Raw genomic sequence first — 21,850 nt, forward strand, 5'->3', positions numbered from 1 at the left:
CTATTTGTGCTGTTTCCCTTCATGGAGAAAATACAGTAAGCACTAAAATATGCTGGCAAGTTATTAATCAGTTTTGGAGTTGGCTGAAAGTGTAGATAAATTAGATTCCCAACACGGTTGGCCTGTACAGTGAACCTGAGATGGCTCCCAGCTGGCCAGGGGCTGCTGGGTCAAGGTAAAGGGTGTGCATGGCACATGCAGCCTGACCCTATGTTTGGTCCTGGCAGGACTCCTGGTCCTCAGGAGCAGGATAACAAAGCTCCAGAGAAGCAGGAGGAAGGGGCAGTCCTCTGGCTTGGACTTTTTTCTAACTGGATGATGAATAGGGGATAGGAAGCAAAGAGGAAGAGGATGTGGAAGAAGACTGGAACAAGGGGGCAAGGAGCTCTGTTGGCCCTAGAGAGAAATGAACTTGAGAAGCCAAAGGGTGTGATCCCCTTTCCTACCTCTGATCATCTGGAACTTTGCTGCAGTCCCTAAAACCGCCTCTCTTGGTTTCAGCTGAGGTGGAGTTGATTTCTTCTCAGTATTTGGTACAATGCTGCGTTTTGGATTCAGAATGAGAATAATGTTGATAGTATACCAATGTTTTGGTTTTTTCTAAGTTGCTGTATCCTAAGTCAAGGAATATTTTTGATGTCTCATGGTCTGCTAGTGAGGAGGTACAGAAAAGAAACAGTGAAGGAGCACAGCTGGGACAGATGACCCAAACTGGCCAAAGGGATATTCCATACCGTGGAATCTTATGCCCAGTAGATAAACTGGGGGAGTTACCTGGAAAGGGTCTGGCATTGCTCAGCATGTGGTGAGCAGTTTTATAGTGTTATAAATGAGGCTTGGACTTTTTTGGGTGGAATAAAAGTCTGCTCATTTATTAAAAAGAAAACCAGGAGCAGAGACCCGAGGTAAGCTCAAGTCCCACTCGACAACCCAGAAAAACAAACTATGCATCACACAGACCACTCCCTTGGACTCAGGTCCCTCAGGAAGACGGGGGGGCTGAGCCCCGGAGCAGTTCTTATAGTCTCTTTTGATGCTGTGATTGGTGCAGCTCAGATCCTCCCTCTGATGGCTCGTTGCTAGGATCCTCATTAGTGTTCAATTCTGTCAGTCTCTGGGGCGTGGAGTGATTGGTTTGCCCCTTAACCAATAATCCTTCAAAGTGTCTACATCATGATTATTGGGTTGTCTTAAGAACATTCTAGAGCATTCCCCTCCTTTCTATAGACCCACTACTTTCCCCCATTAGTGTCCCCATCTAGTGGGTACATGGCAACATTACACCCGTACAATCGCAATAACAATTAACTCATTAACTGCATACCCCCACTCCTCTAACAAGCAACTTTTAACTTCTTCTCAACCAAAAAAAAAAACTTTTTAACCATTTATTAAAATTGGGCATCAGTTATTTGGGGATTTTTTCCCCTATTTATTTTCATTATTATTATTTACAATTATTGTTGTATTTTGCTTTGTTTTCTATTATTAAACTGCTCTTATCTCAGCCTACAAGTTTTAGAGTTGATTCTTCTCCCCCTTCCACCAAGGATGGGGGGGAGGAGAGGGAGATCAAGCCAGTGGCTGTGTGGTGCCTCATCACCACAATATAAGAAAGACATTTAAGCTATTAGAGAGTGTCCAAACAAAGATAATGAGGATGCGGATGGGTCTGGAGAAGAAGACATATGGGGAATGGATGAGGGTACTTGGTCTGTTCAGCCTGCATGAGACTGAGGGGAGGTCTTGCACCAGGGTACAGCAGCAGACACTGACCTCTTCTCTGCAGTGACCAGCAATAGGACTTGAGGTAATGGCCTGAAGTTGTGTCAGGGGAGGTTTAGATTTTATACCAGGAAAAGGTTTTTCACCCAGAGGGTGGTTGGGCACTGAACAGGGTCCCCAGGGAAGTGGTCACAGCACCAAGCCTGACAGTGCTGAAGAAGCGTTTGGACAAGGTTCTTGGGCAGAAGGTGTGGCTCTTAGGAATGGTGTTGTGCAGGGACAGGAGCTGGACACGATGATCCTTGTGGGTCCTTTCCAACTCAGCTTATTCTGCGATTCTGTGATTTCCAGATGGGCTTAAACCACAATACCGCCTTAAAACTCCGTCACTCCTCTCTGAGCCCTTAGAGGACTCAGCATCGCGGACACGATGCGCGTATACCGAGGAAATTCTGCGGGCCCAGAGCCCTCAGGCCGCCGGAGAGGCGGCGCGAGTGCGGCGGGCGGGGCCGCCATGGCCGGGGCGGGGCGGGGGGACTGCCGGGGCGCGGGGACTGCCGGGGCGCGGGACGGCGTCAGCGGCGGGCGGAGGTGACTGCGGGGATGGGGAAAAAGCGGCTCGCCGGGCCGGGGGAGCGGTACCGCGGCGGGCTCAGTTCGCCTGCGCTCGGGTGGCGGGTAGGGGAAGGGGCGCCCCAGGGCCTCTTCCTGGAAAACGTCCGCCCGCGGCGCCGCGCGGAGCTCCGGGCGGGAAAGCCCTGGTGGAAGGAAACGCCCTTTCCCGAGCCGAGCCCCGCCGGGCACCCCGGAGGACCCGCGGGAGGTCCGAGCCTGGGCCATCGGCCCCGTGGAATACCCTCGGAATACGCAGCCGTACACACACCACGCAGACGCGTTTGCAGTGGGTCAGTGACGGGCCTTGGGGTCGGAGTTGCCTTCCCCAGACCCCTCCAGTGCCCGGGGCAGCTCCCACCCGTACACAGCCCAATGGTCTGTGCCTGCCCCATGGCCTGGGAAGGCTCGAGTCTTCCCCTTGACAGCAGGAACTAGTACAGAGTGATGCTGGATATACGTATGAGAAACAGGCATTGACAAAGCTTGCACGGTGTTGGGTGTTGCAGTAAAACAGTCGGTTATCAAAGGGAAAAAAATATTGGAGCTTCTGTTGTGTTTGGGGCATTCTGAAGGCATGTGTATAGTGTTTGTCATGTGGATGGGTTATTTGGGGCCATTGTGTTTGATTTCGTGATACACAGTATGGCACTTGGAGGTGATTAATTTCTCAGTTTGAAACAAATAAGGTTTTGCCTTCATATGTTTTGCACCTTGAGCAGTAACTGAAGAACCTTAGCTGTGTTTTTAAATATATTCATCATATGTTGTGCTTGTATAGGTGTTTAGTCAGCTTTCAGTAATCTGTTGTGATTTCTGCCTACTGGATTTTTCACAAAGCTCTCTTTTACAGGATTTACTGTGTTTACACCTCTGACTTTGGAACAGAAATTGTTCAGCAGAAATGTCGAGGATTGAAAAAATGAGTATCCTCGGAGTGAGGAGTTTTGGGGTAGAGGATAAAGACAAACAAATTATCACTTTCTTTAATCCATTAACTATTTTGGTGGGACCAAATGGTGCAGGAAAAACGGTAAGGCTTGCTGTATTTTTGGATTTGAGCTGTAAATAGGTCTGGAAAGCCTTAACATGTGAATAATAATTTCTACAGAAAGGTATTAATAATACTGCAAAAGTCATGCTGTTTGCTATAAATATTGTGTTGTTTAGCATTATTAGAAATCTGCTTTCATGCCTGGAATTTGCAGAGCACTGGTCGATATATTTTCTTAGAAAATTGATCCAGATCCTGATTAAAACTGCTTTTGCAAAGTATCGTGTTTTCATGACACTCAAAATTTAAAATATTTCTCTCTCTTTATGTATCTAATTCATTTGTGAATGTTTGGGTTGTTACTGTGGATTTGCCTGTAGTCCATCTTTGTTACTCTAAATTTGTCTTTATAACTACATACTTATTTCTGTTTTCTTAGACTATCATTGAATGTCTTAAATATATATCTACTGGTGATTTTCCTCCTGGCACCAAAGGAAAAACATTTGTTCATGATCCAAAGGTAGGTCATAGTGACTAGATGTAAGATGTGTTTACTCCTGAGTAAAATACTCCAGTGTACTCAGGTTGTGAATAAAACTGGGATGCTCAAGTCATAGCCAGCCTTGATCTGAAATGAGGAAAAGCAGAGAGCTGGGGGTGGTTAGAACATACCCTACAGTTGGAGAGGCACGTGTTCCTTTGGACCTTGAGGAGAATTGCCCTCATTCTGGTTTTTTTTGCTTCTACCAAAGGTTGCCAATGAAACCGACGTTAGAGCTCAGATTCGGTTACAGTTTCGAGATGTCAATGGGGAACTCGTAGCTGTCCAGCGCTCCATGGTCTGTACCCAGAAAGGCAAGACGCCAGAGTTTAAAACACTGGAATCTGTCATTACTAGAACAAAGTAAGTTGTCAAGTGTTTTTTCTTACTTTGGCATGAAGATAGGTTTGGATTTGATATATTTTTATGTATCAGGTAAGAGAAAATTACATAATGTATTCCTCAACATAGCTACTAATGCTTTTAGATTATGAAGATGTGTACTTTCATTACTTTATCTGTTAGGTGATTGAAAAATCCTATATCTGATAACTGTGGTGTTAAGAAATCCTTACATCTGTTGACTTACATTTATTTGAAAACTTTATTAATAATAAGGGTGGTGAGGCACTGGCACAGGTTGCCCAGAGAAGCTGTGGCTGCCCCATTTCTGGAAGTGTTCAAGGCCAGGCTGGATGGGGCTTGGAGCAACCTGGTTCTGTAAGTAGCATCCCTGCCCGCAGCAAAGGGAATGAGATGGGTGGTAAGGACTTTTCCAACCCAAATCATTTCATGATTGTAGGATACAGTTTGAAAGTATCATTGTGTGGATATGTTGGCTTTACTTCCTTTAGTACCATTTTCAGTTTCAGATTGGCCCGTTTAACTCCCATGTCCACTGTTTTAAGTATATTCCCTTAACTCAAGAGCTTTCCTGCTCCCTCTGGTGGTTCCTCAGAAACAGTCTGTGTTCAGTCTGACTTCAAAAATTGGCAGTGTTAAATGCCTTTGTTGAACATGGTAATTATGTGCTTAAAAATTGTTACTTGTTAAATTTTTGAATGGGGATGTTAAAATGAGGTTATACTGTTAAAATGCAGTTCACTTTTTGAAGAACTTGCTAGTAACTTCTTTGGGGATTTTCTTTATCTCCATAGGCATGGCGAGAAGGTCAGTCTGAGTTCCAAGTGTGCCGAAATAGATCGGGAAATGATCAGCGCCCTTGGTGTTTCCAAATCTGTGCTTAACAATGTCATTTTCTGTCACCAAGAAGAATCCAACTGGCCTTTAAGTGAAGGGAAAGCCCTGAAACAAAAATTTGATGAGATCTTTTCAGCAACAAGGTTTTTCCCTTTACTGTGATTAAATAAAAACTAAGTAAAAAATGTCTTCTCATAACATAAATGTTAATGAAAATGTCTAAGATACTGTTTCATACATCAGTATTGCTGTATTGCCAAAGCAGTTGAAATTTTGCTTTTTTTAAAGGTATATCAAAGCACTTGAAGCTCTGCGTCAGGTACGACTGAAACAAAGCTTGAAAGTAAAGGAGTGTCAGACAGAACTGAAATATCTAAAACAGAATAAAGAGAAAGCACAGGAAATCCAGGATCATCTCAGCAATAGAGAAGCTCAGCTGGCTGCTTCTAAGGAGAATGTAAAATCAATTGAGAGCCAGCTTGAGCCTCTAAAGGTAATGTCTATGAGGATTATGTTAATACTTTAATACAAAACAATAAAAGAAGTGAAAGATGGATGCATTTCTTGATTAAAATCTTGGATTTTTTTATCTAATCCTTTGCCTTGCAGCAGAATGCAGCACACCTCAACTCACCTGGCAGATGCTGCTCTAATCTGTAAACAGTCACTGAAGGGTTAAGAACAGAATTCTTATAGCAGCATTGGGTTTTTGTCAATTTAAAATCTCTCTCAAAGCTGGCATCTAAAACCATTTTAAGCTTAACTAAAACAAAAACCAAGCTAAAACTTAACATTCCCTATTTTAAAAACATATTTAATAAAACTGGAGGTTTTGCACTTAAAATAATTGATTATGGGATTCATGAACTGATGAGATATTTTACTTACCACATTCTTTTGCAGAGTTCTCTGGCAGCTGTTGAACAGAATCTCACAAAAGTAATGAGGTTGGACAATGATGTGAAGGCCCTTGAGAGCAGAAAGCAGCAGATGGAAAAAGATAATCAAGATTTGCAACAGAAGATGGAAGAGGTTGCCTTTATGACAAAATCTTAGATTATTTTACTTTGTCAGCTTAAGAAAAACAGTTTTCTAGTTTAGCTTGCTGCAGATTTTCCCCCTGTATGTCTTAGTATAGAAATTTTGCATGTGAGGTGTTTGTCTCTTATTTCTATAGTTTTGTTGTGAAAACTATAAATTTTTGAAACATCAATACTTGACTTATAAATTTGTATGTGGTATACAGGTTTTTCAAGGAACGGATGAACAACTAAGGGATAGATACCAGAACCACCAGAGAATAGTGAAGGAGAAGGAGAAGAGATTGTTGGACTGTAAGCGTGATTTAGATAGAGCCACTAAAGAGTGCCAGAGATTTAACAGTGAAAAATCAGAGCTGCTTATTGAACGAGGTATTTTAGACTTCATTTATAGTCTTGTTTTTTAATGTAATTAAGGTATGAAATGGAACTACTGATAATTGAAGTGATCTGAACTGGACAAAACTCCTAAAACAAGTATTAGTTCAGGTTCAGCTGCACAGTGGGGTGTGAGACTCTCGCTGGTGGACAAGTTTTGGTGTTTTTTCTCCTAGAGTTTCTAATGCGCATTTTTTCTGAGCTATAATTACAACATGTAGTACGTTTTGTCTTATAACAGAGAAAAACCATGAAAGCTGAATGCCCAGCATTCTCCCTGTCTCACATGGGGACTGGGGACAAGTCAGAGGGCTTTAGAGTAATGTTCTTTCAATTGCGTATCCTTTTTTTGATGGATTATGGGAATTTCAGCAAAGTTGTAGTAGTCGAGTCACAGAATATATGCTTACATAAAATATGTTTGGGCTTTGTTTTTTTTATCAGAATAATATTTTTAGTGATTTTAGGGGCTTGCTTTTGAATGATTGATTTTTTTAATTAATAAAAATTTAGTTACCTGAAATAGCAATCTCTACCTACAGCTTGTTTTTATTCTGTAGCTTTTTGTGTTGTTCAAAAATACTTCAAGGTTTCAAATGCTTTAGTAGTCACAACTGGCTTTGAATCCTAAGTGTGTCTTCTGCCTCAGTTTTTGAACATTTATGTCACTTGTTCTTTTTGTAAAGGTCGTCTTCAACTGCAGGCAGATCGTCACCAAGAGCACATTGTGACCAGGGATTCCTTAATTCAGTCTCTGGCAGCACAGCTGGAATTGGATGGGTTTGAACGAGCACCTTTCACTGAAAGGCACATTGCCAGTTTTCGCAGGCTGGTGAAGGAGAGACAGGAGAGAGATACAGAAGCTGCAAATCGTATGATGGTAAGAATATTGTTGTTTAAGTAGTGTAATTTGTATTGGCCATTGGTGTATTATTGGTCCATATGGGTCTTTATGGTGCTGGGAGGAAGTGCTGATGGGGGGGAACTGAAGCTGGTTTTTTTCTAGAATTCTTGCTTGTGTCATCTTCATCTTTCCGTGGAAATTAGTTTTGGGATTAGGAATGGTCATCAAGGCTATTGAACAGGCAGTTCGTTAGAGAGGTTCTTCTAGCAGCCCTCATGCAGGTAGATCACTGATAAGCTCAAAAATCTGAGGAAGAATTACAGTAGACAGCTGGTTTAAAAAGAAACAACTTTTTGTTGAAGTTATGTTCAAAATGGAGTTGCTGTCATGGAACACTACTGGTATGATGCATCTGCATTTTCCTATTAAAAACATTTCAGCAGAAAATTTTGGATAAGTTGTAGTTTTCTCAGTATTTCAATGCTTTACTGTGGTGAATATTGGCACACTAGTGTGAAAAAGTATTTCAAAATACTTTCCTGTGAAAAAATAATGGATGTATTGTTGCTGATCTTCTTTCAGAGAGAATTTGCACAGAAAGAAGCAATGAAACAAAAACAGGTAGATGAAATAAGAGACAAGAAAACTGGATTAGAAAGAACCATTGAGCTGAAATCAGACATTCAAAGTAAGAAAGAAGCAGAGCTGAAGAATGTAAAATGTGAATTGCAGCAGTTGGAGGGGTTTTCAGACAGAATTAGTGAGTTGAATGAGGAAATTGGCAAGACGGTAAGTTAGTGTGCAATTGAAAAAATTACAGAAGCTTGAACTAAAAACTTTCAGCTTTATCATTAAAAAAATATACCAAAACCCATAACCCCCCTTTGATGTTTACTCTTTCAGCTGTGTTTCTGCCCTTTTAATATCCTGTATTCTTTGTCTGTTTAGATAGTGCACCTTTGGGGCAGGGTGTGTTCCTACCTTGTTTTTGTACAGTGCACACGTAGAATATGCTGCTTCTGCTTGATGAGTTGTAAACTGGGTAATAGCACAGCTGGCAATTAGGAGATTGGTTAGTCTTAAATTATTGAGACAGAAACTTTGAAATTAAAGTTCCATACTGCTTACATTTTCAGAGATAACTTGCCTGTGAGATGGACTAGTTGGTTTTAAGTGTTTTATGTGATGAAGTAAAGTTACAAGCATTTCATGTTCCAGCTGAACGGCTGGTTATGCTTTTGTAGCCAAATATTTTGTGGTTTTTAGCAGCATATGAATTCTGCTTGACAGTGTTTTTTCTAGCCTCCTCACTAGGATAATTTCAAATTTAATATACAGTAGATACTAAAATACAGAAATTCAAACTAAATATGAGTGAGCTTCTGGTAAAAGCATGAGCAAGCTGGGGCAGTACTGCATTCCAGGACTGCATCCAGTATCTGCTTGGGGCTTTCCTTGCCCCACACCAGTGTCACAGCCTGTGTCCTTCTGCATGTATTCTTTACAAATCTTGTGGCATTCCTGTAACAGCTACTGATGCTGCTGCCAGGTAGCTGAAGAGGTTTCTTCTGTTTCCTTTAGTTAGAACTTCATTGATTTTTGTAATTATTTGTGTCTTCTGGGCTCTTATTTTTTGTGTAGGAACATGAGCTGGAGAAGGCTGAGAGGAACAGTAATGTAGAAACACTCGAACAGGAAGTACAGACTCTGCAAAATGAGAAAATAAACCTGGACAAAGCTCTTAGGAGGTTGGATCAAGAGATGGAGCACTTGAATATACACACCACAACAATTACCCAAATGGAGATGCTGAAGAAAGACAAAGTAATGTTTTTATCAATATCTCATAAGAGAGGGACATGAAATTGATACAGTCCCTCCAACATTTGTGTATTTCTCAGGTGTTTATCAACAATCAGATGTAGAGCTTCTGTCTGACTTCATAGAAGCTATTAGCTTAATGAATGCATTGACTGTTATAAACATGAAGATAGGAGAATTTCATTTAAAATGCTTTGTTTCCCTAGGCAGAGAAAGAAGATCAGATTAGAAAAGTAAAATCAAGACATTCTGAGGAACTAACATCACTGCTGGGATACTTCCCCAATAAAAAACAACTTGAAGACTGGCTTCATGGTAAAAATAAAAAGATTAATCAGACAAGGGATACTCTTGCTAATCTTAAGTAGGTATTAATTTAATTAATTATTTCTCCACAAGTATTTATGTAATTATGAATTTAGTGTTTATTTAGGTATCTGCAAAATCAGAGAAAACATCCTGCAGAGTTCTTGTGATGTAGAGCTGATACAGTTTGTGCTAGTTAATAAAATCACAATATTTGTAGTGTGTCAAAGGCAGCACTAAAAGCAGATAGCAAAATAGTGATCTGGAACATCCTTCGTTGTTTGTACTAATTCTAGCTGAATGAATGTGCCTGGGGCTGGAAATTGCTGGTCTTCCAATTTTCTTACAAGTCACAGAGTGGTTAATGACTATATCACAAGTTCATGTGTGATTACCTGTTCCTGATTTCATTTGATTAAATAAAACAGCTAGTTAGAAAGAGTAGGAAGTTTCTCATCAGTAATGATCTAGAAAACAAAAGGGATTTAAAATTAAATACTTGTGCTGTACTTGCATGAATAAAAAGTTGATGCTATAGATTGCCTGAAAAATCAATAAAGAGGAAGTGGTGAATAGTTCTGTAATACCAATTTCAGATTACCTTCCCATGGTTTTTGGTTTTGCTTAAACAGTTTAAATCTGTGGGTTTGGGTAACAAAAACGTTTCTGCATTAATATTTCAGCAAGCAACTGGCATCAGTAGAATATGATAAAACTTATGCCAGTAATGAGCTAAAAAAAAAAGAAGCCCAGTTGTCCCATCATGAAGCAGAACTTTTTGATGTTTGTGGAAGTCAAGATTTTGACAGTGACCTGAACAACCTTCAAGATGAAATTGAAAAAAGTTCCAAACAGCGAGGTAAGTTCATGTATAGCTTTACTTTTTTTCCTGAAACACTAATTTAGCTGATTATGCACTGTTTATTTGACATAAGTCTTCTGTTTGTTTTTCACCCAGCTGTCCTTGCTGGAGCCACGGCAGTTTATTCACAGTTCATTACACAACTGACAGAGGAGAACCAGTCTTGTTGCCCAGTTTGCCAAAGAGTTTTTCAGACAGAGGCTGAACTGCAAGATGTCATTAGTGATCTGCAGTCTAAACTGCGCCTTGCCCCAGACAAACTGAAGTCAACAGAATCTGAGCTTAAAAGAAAAGAGAAAAAACGTGATGAAATGATGAGTCTTAAACCACTGCGGTAAAGTACTAAGCAAAGCATATTGTTGCAGGCTGTTTTCTTTCAAATGCTTTGGTTTTGATTATTAAAAACTATGCAGGCATCAAGGAGGCTTTATTTTAGGGCTGGTTAATTAATTTCAAAATGTCATTGTTGGGATAAATATTTTGAGAGAATTTGAGAATGTATGAGGGTAGAGCTTTCCTTCACAAGAGGGCACTCTTGTTCACTGCTTTATACCTTCTCCAGATCACTAGCTGTAATGAAATTAAAAACCAAAAGAGATTTTGTTTGCTTGTTTGTATCATCTCACATAAAATGAGGGATGTATTACCTTAGCTGGGTATGTAACATAAGCTTAGTTAGATATGGGCAAAGTTAAGGGGATACTATTTAGCTAAATTTAGTCTTCCACTACTAAATCATATCATGGATTTTGTGATCTTGAATGTCTTCAATTTATGCTGCTGTTTTTGACCAAGGAAATGTTAGGGATTTATATTTCATTTAAGGCAAACTGTAGTTGAACTCCAAGATAAGGAAATTCCAGACCTGAGGAACAAGATCCAGAATGCAAACAGAGATTTAACAGGCCTGAGGCGTGAGATAGAAGAACAGGAATCACTCCTGCAGACAGCTTTGTCTGAGGAAGAAGGTGCCAAAGCACGTTTACAGGATATAACTCTGATGGAAAGGTACCAGGTATGCATTGGTAATTTTTTTTAATATATAAAATTATACTCACTTGCATTTACATATGTAGTTACTCAGTAATATGACAAAACTTTGAGGTCCTTATTTTAAAATGCTTCCAAAGACAGTATAACATAGGTGATCTTGTACTAATAAAATTTCAATTTACAAAACTTTTTTTTTGAGGACCACAGGGTCCCTTGAGTTCTGATTCAGTTCTGTGCTATATGAAAAAAGAGGTGTAATCCAGAACTGAGCGCAACCACAAGCACACAAAATACAACCAAAGTGTTTCCAGTCCTCATAGTCATTATAGGTCACTGTATTCCCAGCATCTCACATGTGTTTCCTGGTTCTGTGCCATCTGGATATATGGTAAAGGGAAAGAGAAATCCTGCACTTCTTACTATTCTGGCATAGGAGACTGTTTTGAGCAGTCTTCATGCCTTTATTACCAACAGAAAATCTTTGCTTGACTGAGAACCTTCAGAGGAGCAATTAGAGAACCTGGGGCCAGGCAAAGGACTGAGAGCATTTCATGAGGTGAATATGTCAGCAGCTCCTGAGGCTCCAACAATTCCAGTGTTGCAGGGACAGGTTGCACATGGAAGTGTCCTGAAGTGGGCCGGGGATGTCAAAGGTCTGTGCATCCTTATTGACTGATTCCATCTGCAATTAGGAATTCCAGTTCCTAGCAGCTGACATAACCCTCCTGCTAATGATGTGACATTGCTCCAGAAGAGAGGGTATATTTGAAGGTCTTGAGTGCCTCAAGCCCTGAGCTTGTTCTTATGTGCCAAAGACAAAAAAATACATTGTTAAACATTAATATAGTAGTAATGGTACTTTTCCTCATGCTTTCAGACTGATATTAGGGATGTTGAACGAAAAATTGCTCAGCAGGAGGCTAAGCTGCTAGGGGTCGATTTAAGTAGAACTGTGCTTCAAGTAAGCCAAGAAAAACAAGAGAAAAAACACTTGTGGGATACAGGTAGGTCTTACAAACCTGTTATTTCATTTTTATATGGAAAGTAGTGTTCCAAAATTCTTGCCATTAAAATTTTAGTTTACTTATTTTACATTCTCAAATAATTGTATTCTCCTAGTTTGTTGTTACTGGTATTTGGAGTCATACCAGCTTAATTTACAGATGAATTTTCATAAGGATTACAATAATGGTTTTAATAACAGTGTGACTGTTTGTTTTCGTCTGCAGTTACTGGTAAAATTGAGTTAAATCAAAAACTCAAGCAGGACCAGCAAAGCCAGATTCAGCAGCTGAAGAGTGCAGTTAATGAGCTCAAAGCAGAGAAGCTGCAGATTGTCAGCAGCATGCAGCGGCGGCAGCAGCTGGAGGAGCAGACTGTGGAGTTAACCACTGAGGTTCAGTCCTTATACAGAGAGATCAAGGTGAGAAATACTCTTAATTGTCTAACCCTTAGCTTTGCTGGCCTTGAAATAAAAAAATAATAATCTTGTTATACTTAATATTGTCTCTAGTCCTAGAAAATGGGATGGATTTCTAAGTGTTTGTCCTGTGCTGCTATTGTATATCTTTGGGAATTTCCAGAACTTTTTTAATACATATTTTCACATTTTCTTTTTTTAATACACCCAAAAAAGAAATAAGTAACCACATTACTTTTTTTACTGCTTGAAAAATTATTGATCTTTACCAGAGTCCGAAAATAAAACCTACTTTTTTCCAACTACTTTTCAGGAAGCAAAAGAGCAGGTACTTCCTTTGGATGCCATGTTAGAGAAATTACAGCAGGAGAAGGAGGATCTAGTGAATAAAAGGACTGCAAGTAATAAAGAAACACAAGAGAAGGTTTGTTTGCTCTTGGCATAGCTGTGAGATAGGATTAGATATTGTTTTTCAGGCATGGATGGAAGCTGTGGTACTGAGTTTGCTTTTAGGAAACGTCGGTGACTCCAGCAGATGCTTTGGATTGATGGAGCTTTCAGGGAAGAAAAGAAACATGTTCAGGACATGAACTCAATTGTAATTAACCTTTGGCAGTCTTGACAAAAGGCTTCTTGGCACATTTGGCAATATTTAGTGACTGATGGCATTCAAAAGCCCTTCCTAATAGACCCAGGAGGAACAGCAAGGATGACCATCACCCATCCTTGCCAAGAGACACACGGGTTTTTCCCAGGTTAAGTGGCCCTCATTCGTTTTGGGAAACATTTTCATGCTTATAAGGAGTATTGGGATTTTAGAAGCTGAAGACTTTATTAGAAAACTAAAGGGAGTTATGATAAGGAATTGTACTTGGGCAGGAGTGTTACCCAGTATCTTTGATGCAGAGCATATCTGTTCTTGAACATAAGACCATATTTCATTTGAAATCTTTCCTTTGCAGATGAATGGCATAAATGAGAAAGTTAAAGATATAAACACGTATGTGAAAGAAATTGAAAACTATATTCAACAAGGAAAAGAAGACTATAAAAAGGTAATCTAAAAACCAGTCAATAAAAAGTTAGCATCAAAAGTACTTTTGTTTTTAAATCATATACCATTTTCTTCATATTTCTTTAGCAAAAGGAGTCTGAACTTGATGAAGTAAATTCTCATTTGGCTGCCTGTGAGAAACAGAAGGAAAAGATAAGTAAAGAGATGGAAATGACCCGACAAGATATTGACACTCAAAAGGTGGATATATTGTTTAAAGTATATTTGGTATAGTTGAAATAATTCCTAGTTTTGGTTTGTCTGCCTGTGTCTGTAGTGGTGTGAAATTAGCTTCCTCTTGATTTATTTGATCAGTTGTTCGTCAGGATAGCTGCTATACGTGCATTAGGCTGAAAATAGTTTTGAGATTTGTATGTGCAAATTTAAAAATCATTTATCTCTAACCATCATCTTACGGTATTTCTAAGAGTTCAGTCTGGTGGGATAGTACTCAGCATTTTCAGGAGTATCTTTATGTGGAAGATACCTGCCTTTATAAGTAAAGTACAAACTGCAGGTACCAAAAGTTGCTTGCTACTCCAGATTTGTCATGTGTATAATTCTTGTGTATATGTTTCAAATACTGTTTACATTCCGTATAGGAAATATGTCTTTCCCCATTCTACCCCTTCAATTACTGTCTACTCTTGTAGAACTGAGATAGAGTACTTGGTTAAATCTCATCTTAAACTACTTGTCCTGGTTGAAACATGGCTTAATATTCTCAAAAAGAACGAGTCTTGCATTCAGTTGTGACAGTGAACACTGTCATTCCAGTTTGAAAGATGAAATAATATTGCTGGTTTCCATTATACTCTATTTCTAGGACAAGGTAAGTTCTCACTGTGATAATTTTTGTTGTTGTCAATTATTTTATACTTGCAGCATGTTTTAGAGTTGTGCAGAATTCGTACATTTGTAATCAATAAGCAACATACTGAAACATTATACAATTTCTTGCTTTCTTTTGGTGCTAGATACAGGAAAGATGGCTGGAGGATAATCTCACTTTGAGGAGGCGGAATGAAGAGCTAAAAGAAGTTGAAGACAATATAAAACAACTTACAAAAGAGATGGGAGAAATGAAAGTCCCCCAGATGAAAAAGTAAGCACCTTCAAAACAGAATGGTGTGCTTTGCACAAGAATTCATTGAATGTCTGAATGTTGTAGTCACTGTGTTTTAGTGTGTCCTGGTCCACTTTTCCCCCCATTCATACAGAGTGCTTCATCCTTGACACGTCTGTTTGCTTCATATCCCTGTGATGACAGTGTAAATGACTCCGTGAAATGGTACAGTGCTTCTGGCTGGAAATAGAGATATCTGCTCATTCCTGTTCCAATCCAATCCTTTTCATGATGTTTACTGAGAAATCCACATTTAAATAATTCATGCTTCTGGATAAGAGTATTTAGTTTTCATTTTCAGTCTGCTCACTTAGTTCCCAGCAGCAAATTTTATGTTTACTTCAGTAGTTTAGTAATAGTTGCTTAGATACTAAACACTTTGGAAAAGTAATCACCCCTTTTCTGGTTCTTGCATGTGAAATATTTATGTAGCATGCTGGAGCTTACCCAGTAATTCATCTATTTTGCTCAGTATCCATTTATAAAATTAATTTTTTTTTTGTTTCTGCATATAGCACTTTAGTATTTGAGCTTGACAACTTGCTTCTCCCACTCAGAATAGTGATTTGAATATGTTCTTAGCAAACTTAAAACTATTTTTATTTCAATAGTGTATTCATTTCAGTGGCATTATAGTTTTAACTGTTACAGACTTTATAGATATGATACAATGAGCTGCTGTTTAACATAAAATTAGAACCCTGGTTAAAAAATTGAAACACTAAATACAAAATACTTGTGTATCAATTATGGTTTCACAGTGAACAAAAACATCTGGAGGAGAAAATAGAATCTCTGAAAAGGAACCATCACGTTGCACTTGGCCGCCAGCGTGGGTTTGAGGAGGAGATTGTTCGCTTTAGAAAGGAGCTCCGAGAGCCACAATTCAAAGATGCAGAGGAAAAATACAGGGACATGATGATTGTCATGAGAACAACAGAGCTGGTGAACAAAGATCTGGACCTTTATTACAAGGCTCTTGATAAGTAAGTATTGTCAAATGAGGATGATTCTTAAATGTTTCCATCTTTATTGGTATTGATAACCTTGGTGCAAAGCAGCTTTCAATTCCAGGCTTCCAGGGTAACTCAGAAAATTGCTATGATTCCTTGAGATATATAATAATTTCTCTTTATAAATTCTGGCATTTAAATATTAAGAAGACATAACAAGGTATAACTTCCTTAGTAAATTAATGAAACTATACTGGAAACTACACAGGATTGGTATGATGTAGGAAATTTGTAAGTTAATGTCTGTAATGTACATATCTTAAATGCATTGATGGTAATAATTGGAATTTAATACAGTCATAGGTAAGTCTGATATTTGTATTCCCAATTCTCTGTAAGACTTACTTGAAGTTTTGGTTGTACATTTTAGGACTTAATTTGCAGCACAGCAATTGGAGAGAGATAAGGAAAGGTGAAATTGATGTTTAAATCCTTTATTTTTAACTTGGGCCCTTCTACTTTTGTTTCTATAGCAATATATTTTATCATCTTCTGGTCATATCTTAACATGCATAAGATATGCCAGGTAGATTTCTTGTTTCTCATGACAGCTTCTCAGGTAAATAATTGTGTTTTAAAGAATATTACAGTATAGAGGGTTTTTTTTCTCCTTTTCCAGTGTGGGTGGTTTTGTGTTTATATTAAAGAAGGTAAGATCATAAGAAACATGTCTGGCATTTGATGGAAAGTTTAGCAAATTTGTGCTTGTTTCTGTTTCCTCTGGAAGCTTGTTTGCTGGTTGTGGACTGACTGGCCAAAAAGGGCATCTCAAAATTTGTAACCGTATACAGAATGAAACATGTGGCTCCTAAAAACCCTATTTGTTTGTTTGTAACGATGGAATAGTAGTGAACAACTTGATGGACAATAAGGGAGGATTTTTGAATCAGTGGATACATCCAGGAAATAGTAAACTGGTGCTCAGTGGTAGAAAGATAAATATTAGGAACAAAAAAAGAGAAAGAGAGAAAGATAAATATTTTGGCCACTGTAGGCATTCTCAATACACCCATGTCTTGAATAAAGTACGGAATTCTGGCCTTCTATTTAAAAGCAGTGCTGGAAAAAGGAGCACAGAAGAGTAATTACGTGGTTGAGGATACAGCATAATGGTCAAGAAGAGAAACAAAATAAATGAGATCTTTCCAAGTTGAAAGGACATTCTAGAGGAACCCCATTCTAAGCTAGTTTGATAATAACATTAAATAAAGTAAACATAATACTAGAATGTAAGCTAATCCAAAATTTATTGTGTGAAGATCTAATTTGTTCAGAGCGTGTATAAGTCTTCCCTTTCAGCTGTAATGGAAATGCACTCCAAGAATTTCCTTTTTAGATTTTTTTTGTATGGTATCAAATCATCTATTGTTTCTATTTAAGGCTAAACAGGAAAACAGTCTTGTAATTTCAAGAAAAATAGATAAGCATCACTTAGCGGTAATCATCTGAAAAATCGGTGAGACAAAATGCTAACTCCAATGGCCAAACCTGTATCTGTGGCTGGGAAAACCAACATTTTGGGTGTTCCATGCTATCAGATGATCTTTATTTACTTTATTTAGATTTATGATAAATTTTGATGAGGAATGCATTCTTGGGGTTAAGTAAATAGTTGAAAACATTTCAGTTTTACTTAACAAAACTTTAATAGAGTTGATACCTCAGTATTCCCCAGAACAGGTGAAAGAGCAAAGGTAGAAAAAGCATATGTAAAAATCCATTTCAGAAGGATATTTGAGAGAAGACTATATTGCCATAAAGTTAGTGAGCATTTTTTTCATTACAGAGTAGCTTTTCTTTAAAAAGCCAAGTTAGAAATGCAGTGTCCTGTCCTTTTCTGAGTGCTTTGTAAGATTTCATGAACTAATGTCATGCTGTTATGTTAACCAGAGAAATTAAATTTAAAATTATTAATGATTATCCTGTGTTACTCTTGCTGCTAAAGAGAAAAGTAGTGCTTGTCACAATGCCTGTTTGGGTAATCACAAATTATATTCTCAGTAGGAATTCTCTGCTCTGAGGAGACTTTAGGTTCTCCTTTCCTGCTGTTGTTTGCCCTGTTGGGTGAGGGTGACTGTGCCAAAGAGTAACACTCCTGTTCTGGAAAGCTTAACATCGGATTCATCTTCTTGGTGTCAGCTTGAAAATAAATCTCACACATAAATCATAAATCTCTTAAAAAGTCAGGTAAAGTCATTCTCCATTGAGTGACTGCAAATACATTTGTCATCATTACTTTCCTACTTCTTAAAACTGAGCTGTTTGTGAGCATAGAATTATTTATGCAGTGGCATGTTGTTATTCCTTAGGTACTTCTCCATCCAAAATAAAATAGTATTTTCTACATTTTTAGTAAAAGTATTAAGGGAATGGAAAGGGAGCTGCCACCTGCCTTAAAGCCCCTAGCAGTCCGTAGCAGCCCATGGTTGCATCTCTAACAATTTGCCTTCTTTGCTGTTGTTTTTCAGAGCAATAATGACATTTCATAGCATGAAAATGGAAGAAATCAACAAAATAATTCGAGACCTGTGGCGAAGCATTTACAGAGGACAAGGTATGTAATAATTTTTTTTACGTTTTACCCATATGTATCCATTTGATATTGAGCACTGCATATGGAAAAGTGTTTGTTCACAAGATGGGAAATAGCTGGTTCCATTCTAAAGGCTGTATCTGTTCTTCACCACTATAATCTTTCATTGCGCGTTATATAGTAACGTGCAGGATAAATTGAGTTAATTTTCACTTTCCTGTGTTTTCCAAAGGTTAGGTTTCTTTGAGACAGGGGAAGTGCATGAGTTCATTCCTTCAATTTTGGAAAAATTAATTGCCAATCTATCAGTGGGAGTTCTGAACTGAATTTTTGTTGTCACTACATACTATACCTCTCATCTCCCATTAATCCAATGATATTTTTCGAGATCTTTGATAATGCAAAAACTGTCTCCTTCCCATTTTCAGATATTGAATATATAGAAATTCGCTCTGATGCAGATGAGAATGTCTCAGCCACTGACAAAAGAAGAAATTACAATTACAGGGTAGTAATGGTGAAGGGAGATACAGCACTGGATATGCGAGGAAGATGTAGTGCTGGGCAAAAGGTAATGGCTCTTTATCTTCAGTACACGCACAATAACAGGGATTCTGAAAACTGACTCAGGTGAATGCAGGAATCAAGTGACCAAAGAACAGGCAGCTCCGACGCTTAATTTATTATTGCGTACCACTTTCCTTCACTGTGTCTGGGTGACAATATATGAACAATATATGACTCTGAACATCTGAACCCTGTTTTGGGCTGCCAAAATCCATTGTTTCAAATGGGCACTAGGCTGATTCCCTGCAGGAGTGAAGGGTTTGACTTCCCTCTCTCCTCAAGTTCAAGTCCTCCCATTTTGTCTCTTCCTAGTTACCACTGAGGTTTCCTCAGCTTCAGGTCTATTGATTTGCTCCGGTTTTTTTTCTTTCTGAGCCCTTGGTCTTCTTTTTGCAACTGCATCTACTTCTAAGTTGATAGGACATCTCTTCCTCCAAGTTATGCTGCTTTCACCTGCTGCTGACTATAACCTTTCATTTCATGTCACCAATATCACACCTAGCCATACTTCCAGGCATTGCATTTCCTCCTGTGCTGTCAGCTCGCAGCTCTGTGGTCTGCCCATTCAGCTTCAATAGCACACACTGGCCAAGTGGCCTGATGACACACCAGCTGTGACAATGTGGTCAGAGGTTCATCACAGTTAACCACACCCACACATGTTGAGGGTTGTTTCCACCTGTCTGTTCTATTAAATGTGTCCTCTCCTAGAGTAGTTTAGGATGTTGGCGTTAGAGTCCTATGTAAATGAGAGTGAAACTTGAACAAGTTTCTTAGCTGAAATTCTGAGAATTCTTCTTTGATCATCAAATGTGATGCCAGCAGTTGTGATAATTGGAAAATATTTTTGGTAGCACAGTTTCCATTGAGTGTTCTGTAATTTTTAGTAGCTCAGTAGATCTTGTAAATATGATTACGCATGTTGATGCAAAACTAACATGGTGGTAAAATCCTACTGTCTTCCATTTTAGTAAGTAGTCAGGAGTTCAGTAACTCAAACTTAGTAATATGCAGACAAATTTCCACCCTCCCTCCTGTAGTGGGGTGGGCTCAAGCAGAGTGTAGGGGTAATGCAAACAGCAGTGTTGTAGCTTCTTTACCCCAGATCAGAATTCTTACTTCCAATATCTTCTGAATTTTGAGTACTTCTTTGTAGAGTCAATCTTTGAATTCAAACTTGAAGTTTCAATGTAGTTTTTCAGTAATTAATTAGTTATTGTCATTTTGTGAACTGTCAGCACATTGTTCTGTAAACTTCAGCCACGGTTTGTAATGGCATTAACAACAGGTTGTTACATGTAGACCTTCTTTAAACAGTTTGAAGCTTGAGATTTTCATGTTTTTTCCTTTCCCTCAGGTGCTTGCTTCTCTCATCATTCGCCTTGCTCTAGCAGAAACATTCTGTCTCAACTGTGGCATTCTGGCCCTAGACGAGCCTACAACCAACCTTGACCGAGAAAACATTGAGTCCCTGGCACATGCCCTGGTAGAGTAAGTGAGCTCTCCTTGTGGTGCTTAACAGTGGGTATTTTTCAATACCCAGTTGGCAGTAGTTAATTATATTTTACGCTGGCTTATCTTTGTTGAGAGTAGTTTTAGATTCCATCTCTATCTGGAAAAGAAAAAAATATTTCTTGCATAATTTGAGGGGGTTTTTTATGTGGGTAAAAAGAGTGGCTCATCAGGATTAGATTGCTCAATGGTTTATGTCATTCATTATCAATAAGGAAATATTTTTGTGCTTTGTATTTGCAAGTTCTCTAATGCTAACATGGGATTTAGATAAATGCACACTCAATAATATCTCTCTGTAGGATAATAAAGAGTCGCTTACACCAACGCAACTTTCAGCTTCTGGTGATTACTCACGATGAAGATTTTGTTGAACTTCTGGGCCGTTCTGAGTATGTGGAAACATTCTACAGGATAAAGAAGAACATTGACCAGTGCTCTGAGATCGTGAAATGCAGTGTCAGCTCCCTAGGCTCCTATGTTCATTAGACTGCTAAGTAATTACATATTATAGACAGCATAACCTGATACATTATACACTCCCTGACTTGATAAGAGGTCAGTGTAGGTGTCTGAAAATGTAGTTCCTTTGTATCATATTCTGTTGAAGATTTGTAACAATTTTAGCCAGAGTCTAAAACTGTGAGACTTTTATACTTCTTATCTTTCCACATATTTCTGTCCCTGGGTTTAGGAATCACCATCATTCGAAAGAATTTAAATGAATATGACATAGTTAAATTTTGATGTATTTTATGCTTTAAAAGTGAAAATAAAGTTGCGATGTTCTTTGTGGATGTCCTGCTGGGGAGATCCAGTTGCAGAATCTCTGGAGTAGCTACAGCTCAGTGGAATATGGCTTGCTCTCCATCCCTGGCAAGGTCAGCAGTGCTGGGTGTCGCTTTGGTTGAAGGTGTGTTCATTGCTACCCACCTAATCTACCCAAAATTCACAAGCTTCAAAGAACTTTTACTGCTTTCTCTGCAAGGTAACCTAACTCTGGCTGTTCAAAGACAGAATCTTCCCCAAGTCAGCTTTGCTTCAGAATAAAGCAAAGGCCCATCTCTAACCAGATGAAGGAGTGAATTCTCTGCTCAGTGAGTTATGTCCTGATTCTTCATGGCAATGTCTGCAAACAGGAAAATGGAACATAAGTGCCTCAGAGAGTTAGGTTGTGTGAATGCTGAACTTCACCTGCCCTGCTTTGAGTTCTTCCTGAAGCTCTTTTCCTTGGTGTGATAACACCCAGGCACCCTATAGCTTGACAGCCCCAGGGAACCCACTTCTCAGTGGGAGTGACAATGGA

The 21,850-nt window shown here is 38.8% G+C and overlaps 1 protein-coding gene across 1 annotated transcript; it reads left to right on the forward strand.

Annotated features, from left to right (window-relative positions):
* Nucleotides 1–2,385: 2,385 nt before the first annotated feature.
* Nucleotides 2,386–21,374, forward strand: RAD50 (RAD50 double strand break repair protein). The gene is made up of 26 exons (XM_010413071.4): nt 2,386–2,630; nt 3,191–3,370; nt 3,771–3,854; nt 4,087–4,238; nt 5,033–5,218; nt 5,364–5,568; nt 5,979–6,107; nt 6,322–6,487; nt 7,180–7,373; nt 7,920–8,126; nt 8,979–9,161; nt 9,365–9,522; nt 10,148–10,323; nt 10,423–10,660; nt 11,152–11,341; nt 12,197–12,323; nt 12,549–12,742; nt 13,053–13,163; nt 13,702–13,794; nt 13,881–13,994; nt 14,771–14,898; nt 15,681–15,905; nt 18,401–18,486; nt 18,894–19,036; nt 20,390–20,523; nt 20,847–21,374. The coding sequence occupies exons 2-26, from the start codon at nt 3,242–3,244 to the stop codon at nt 21,031–21,033; spliced, it is 3,939 nt and encodes a 1,312-aa protein (XP_010411373.1). The 5' UTR covers nt 2,386–2,630; nt 3,191–3,241; the 3' UTR covers nt 21,034–21,374.
* Nucleotides 21,375–21,850: the final 476 nt, after the last annotated feature.

This window comes from Corvus cornix, chromosome 13 (assembly GCF_000738735.6).
Source record: "Corvus cornix cornix isolate S_Up_H32 chromosome 13, ASM73873v5, whole genome shotgun sequence".
NCBI lineage: Eukaryota > Metazoa > Chordata > Aves > Passeriformes > Corvidae > Corvus > Corvus cornix.

Coding starts and splice junctions, on each gene's coding strand:
- RAD50 (XM_010413071.4), top strand. CDS start 3,242: ATGTCGAGGATTGAAAAAATGAGTATCCTCGGAGTGAGGAGTTTTGGG. Junction 9,523..10,147: donor GATACTCTTGCTAATCTTAA/GTAGGTATTAAT, acceptor TTAATATTTCAG/CAAGCAACTGGCATCAGTAG. Junction 14,899..15,680: donor AAAGTCCCCCAGATGAAAAA/GTAAGCACCTTC, acceptor ATGGTTTCACAG/TGAACAAAAACATCTGGAGG.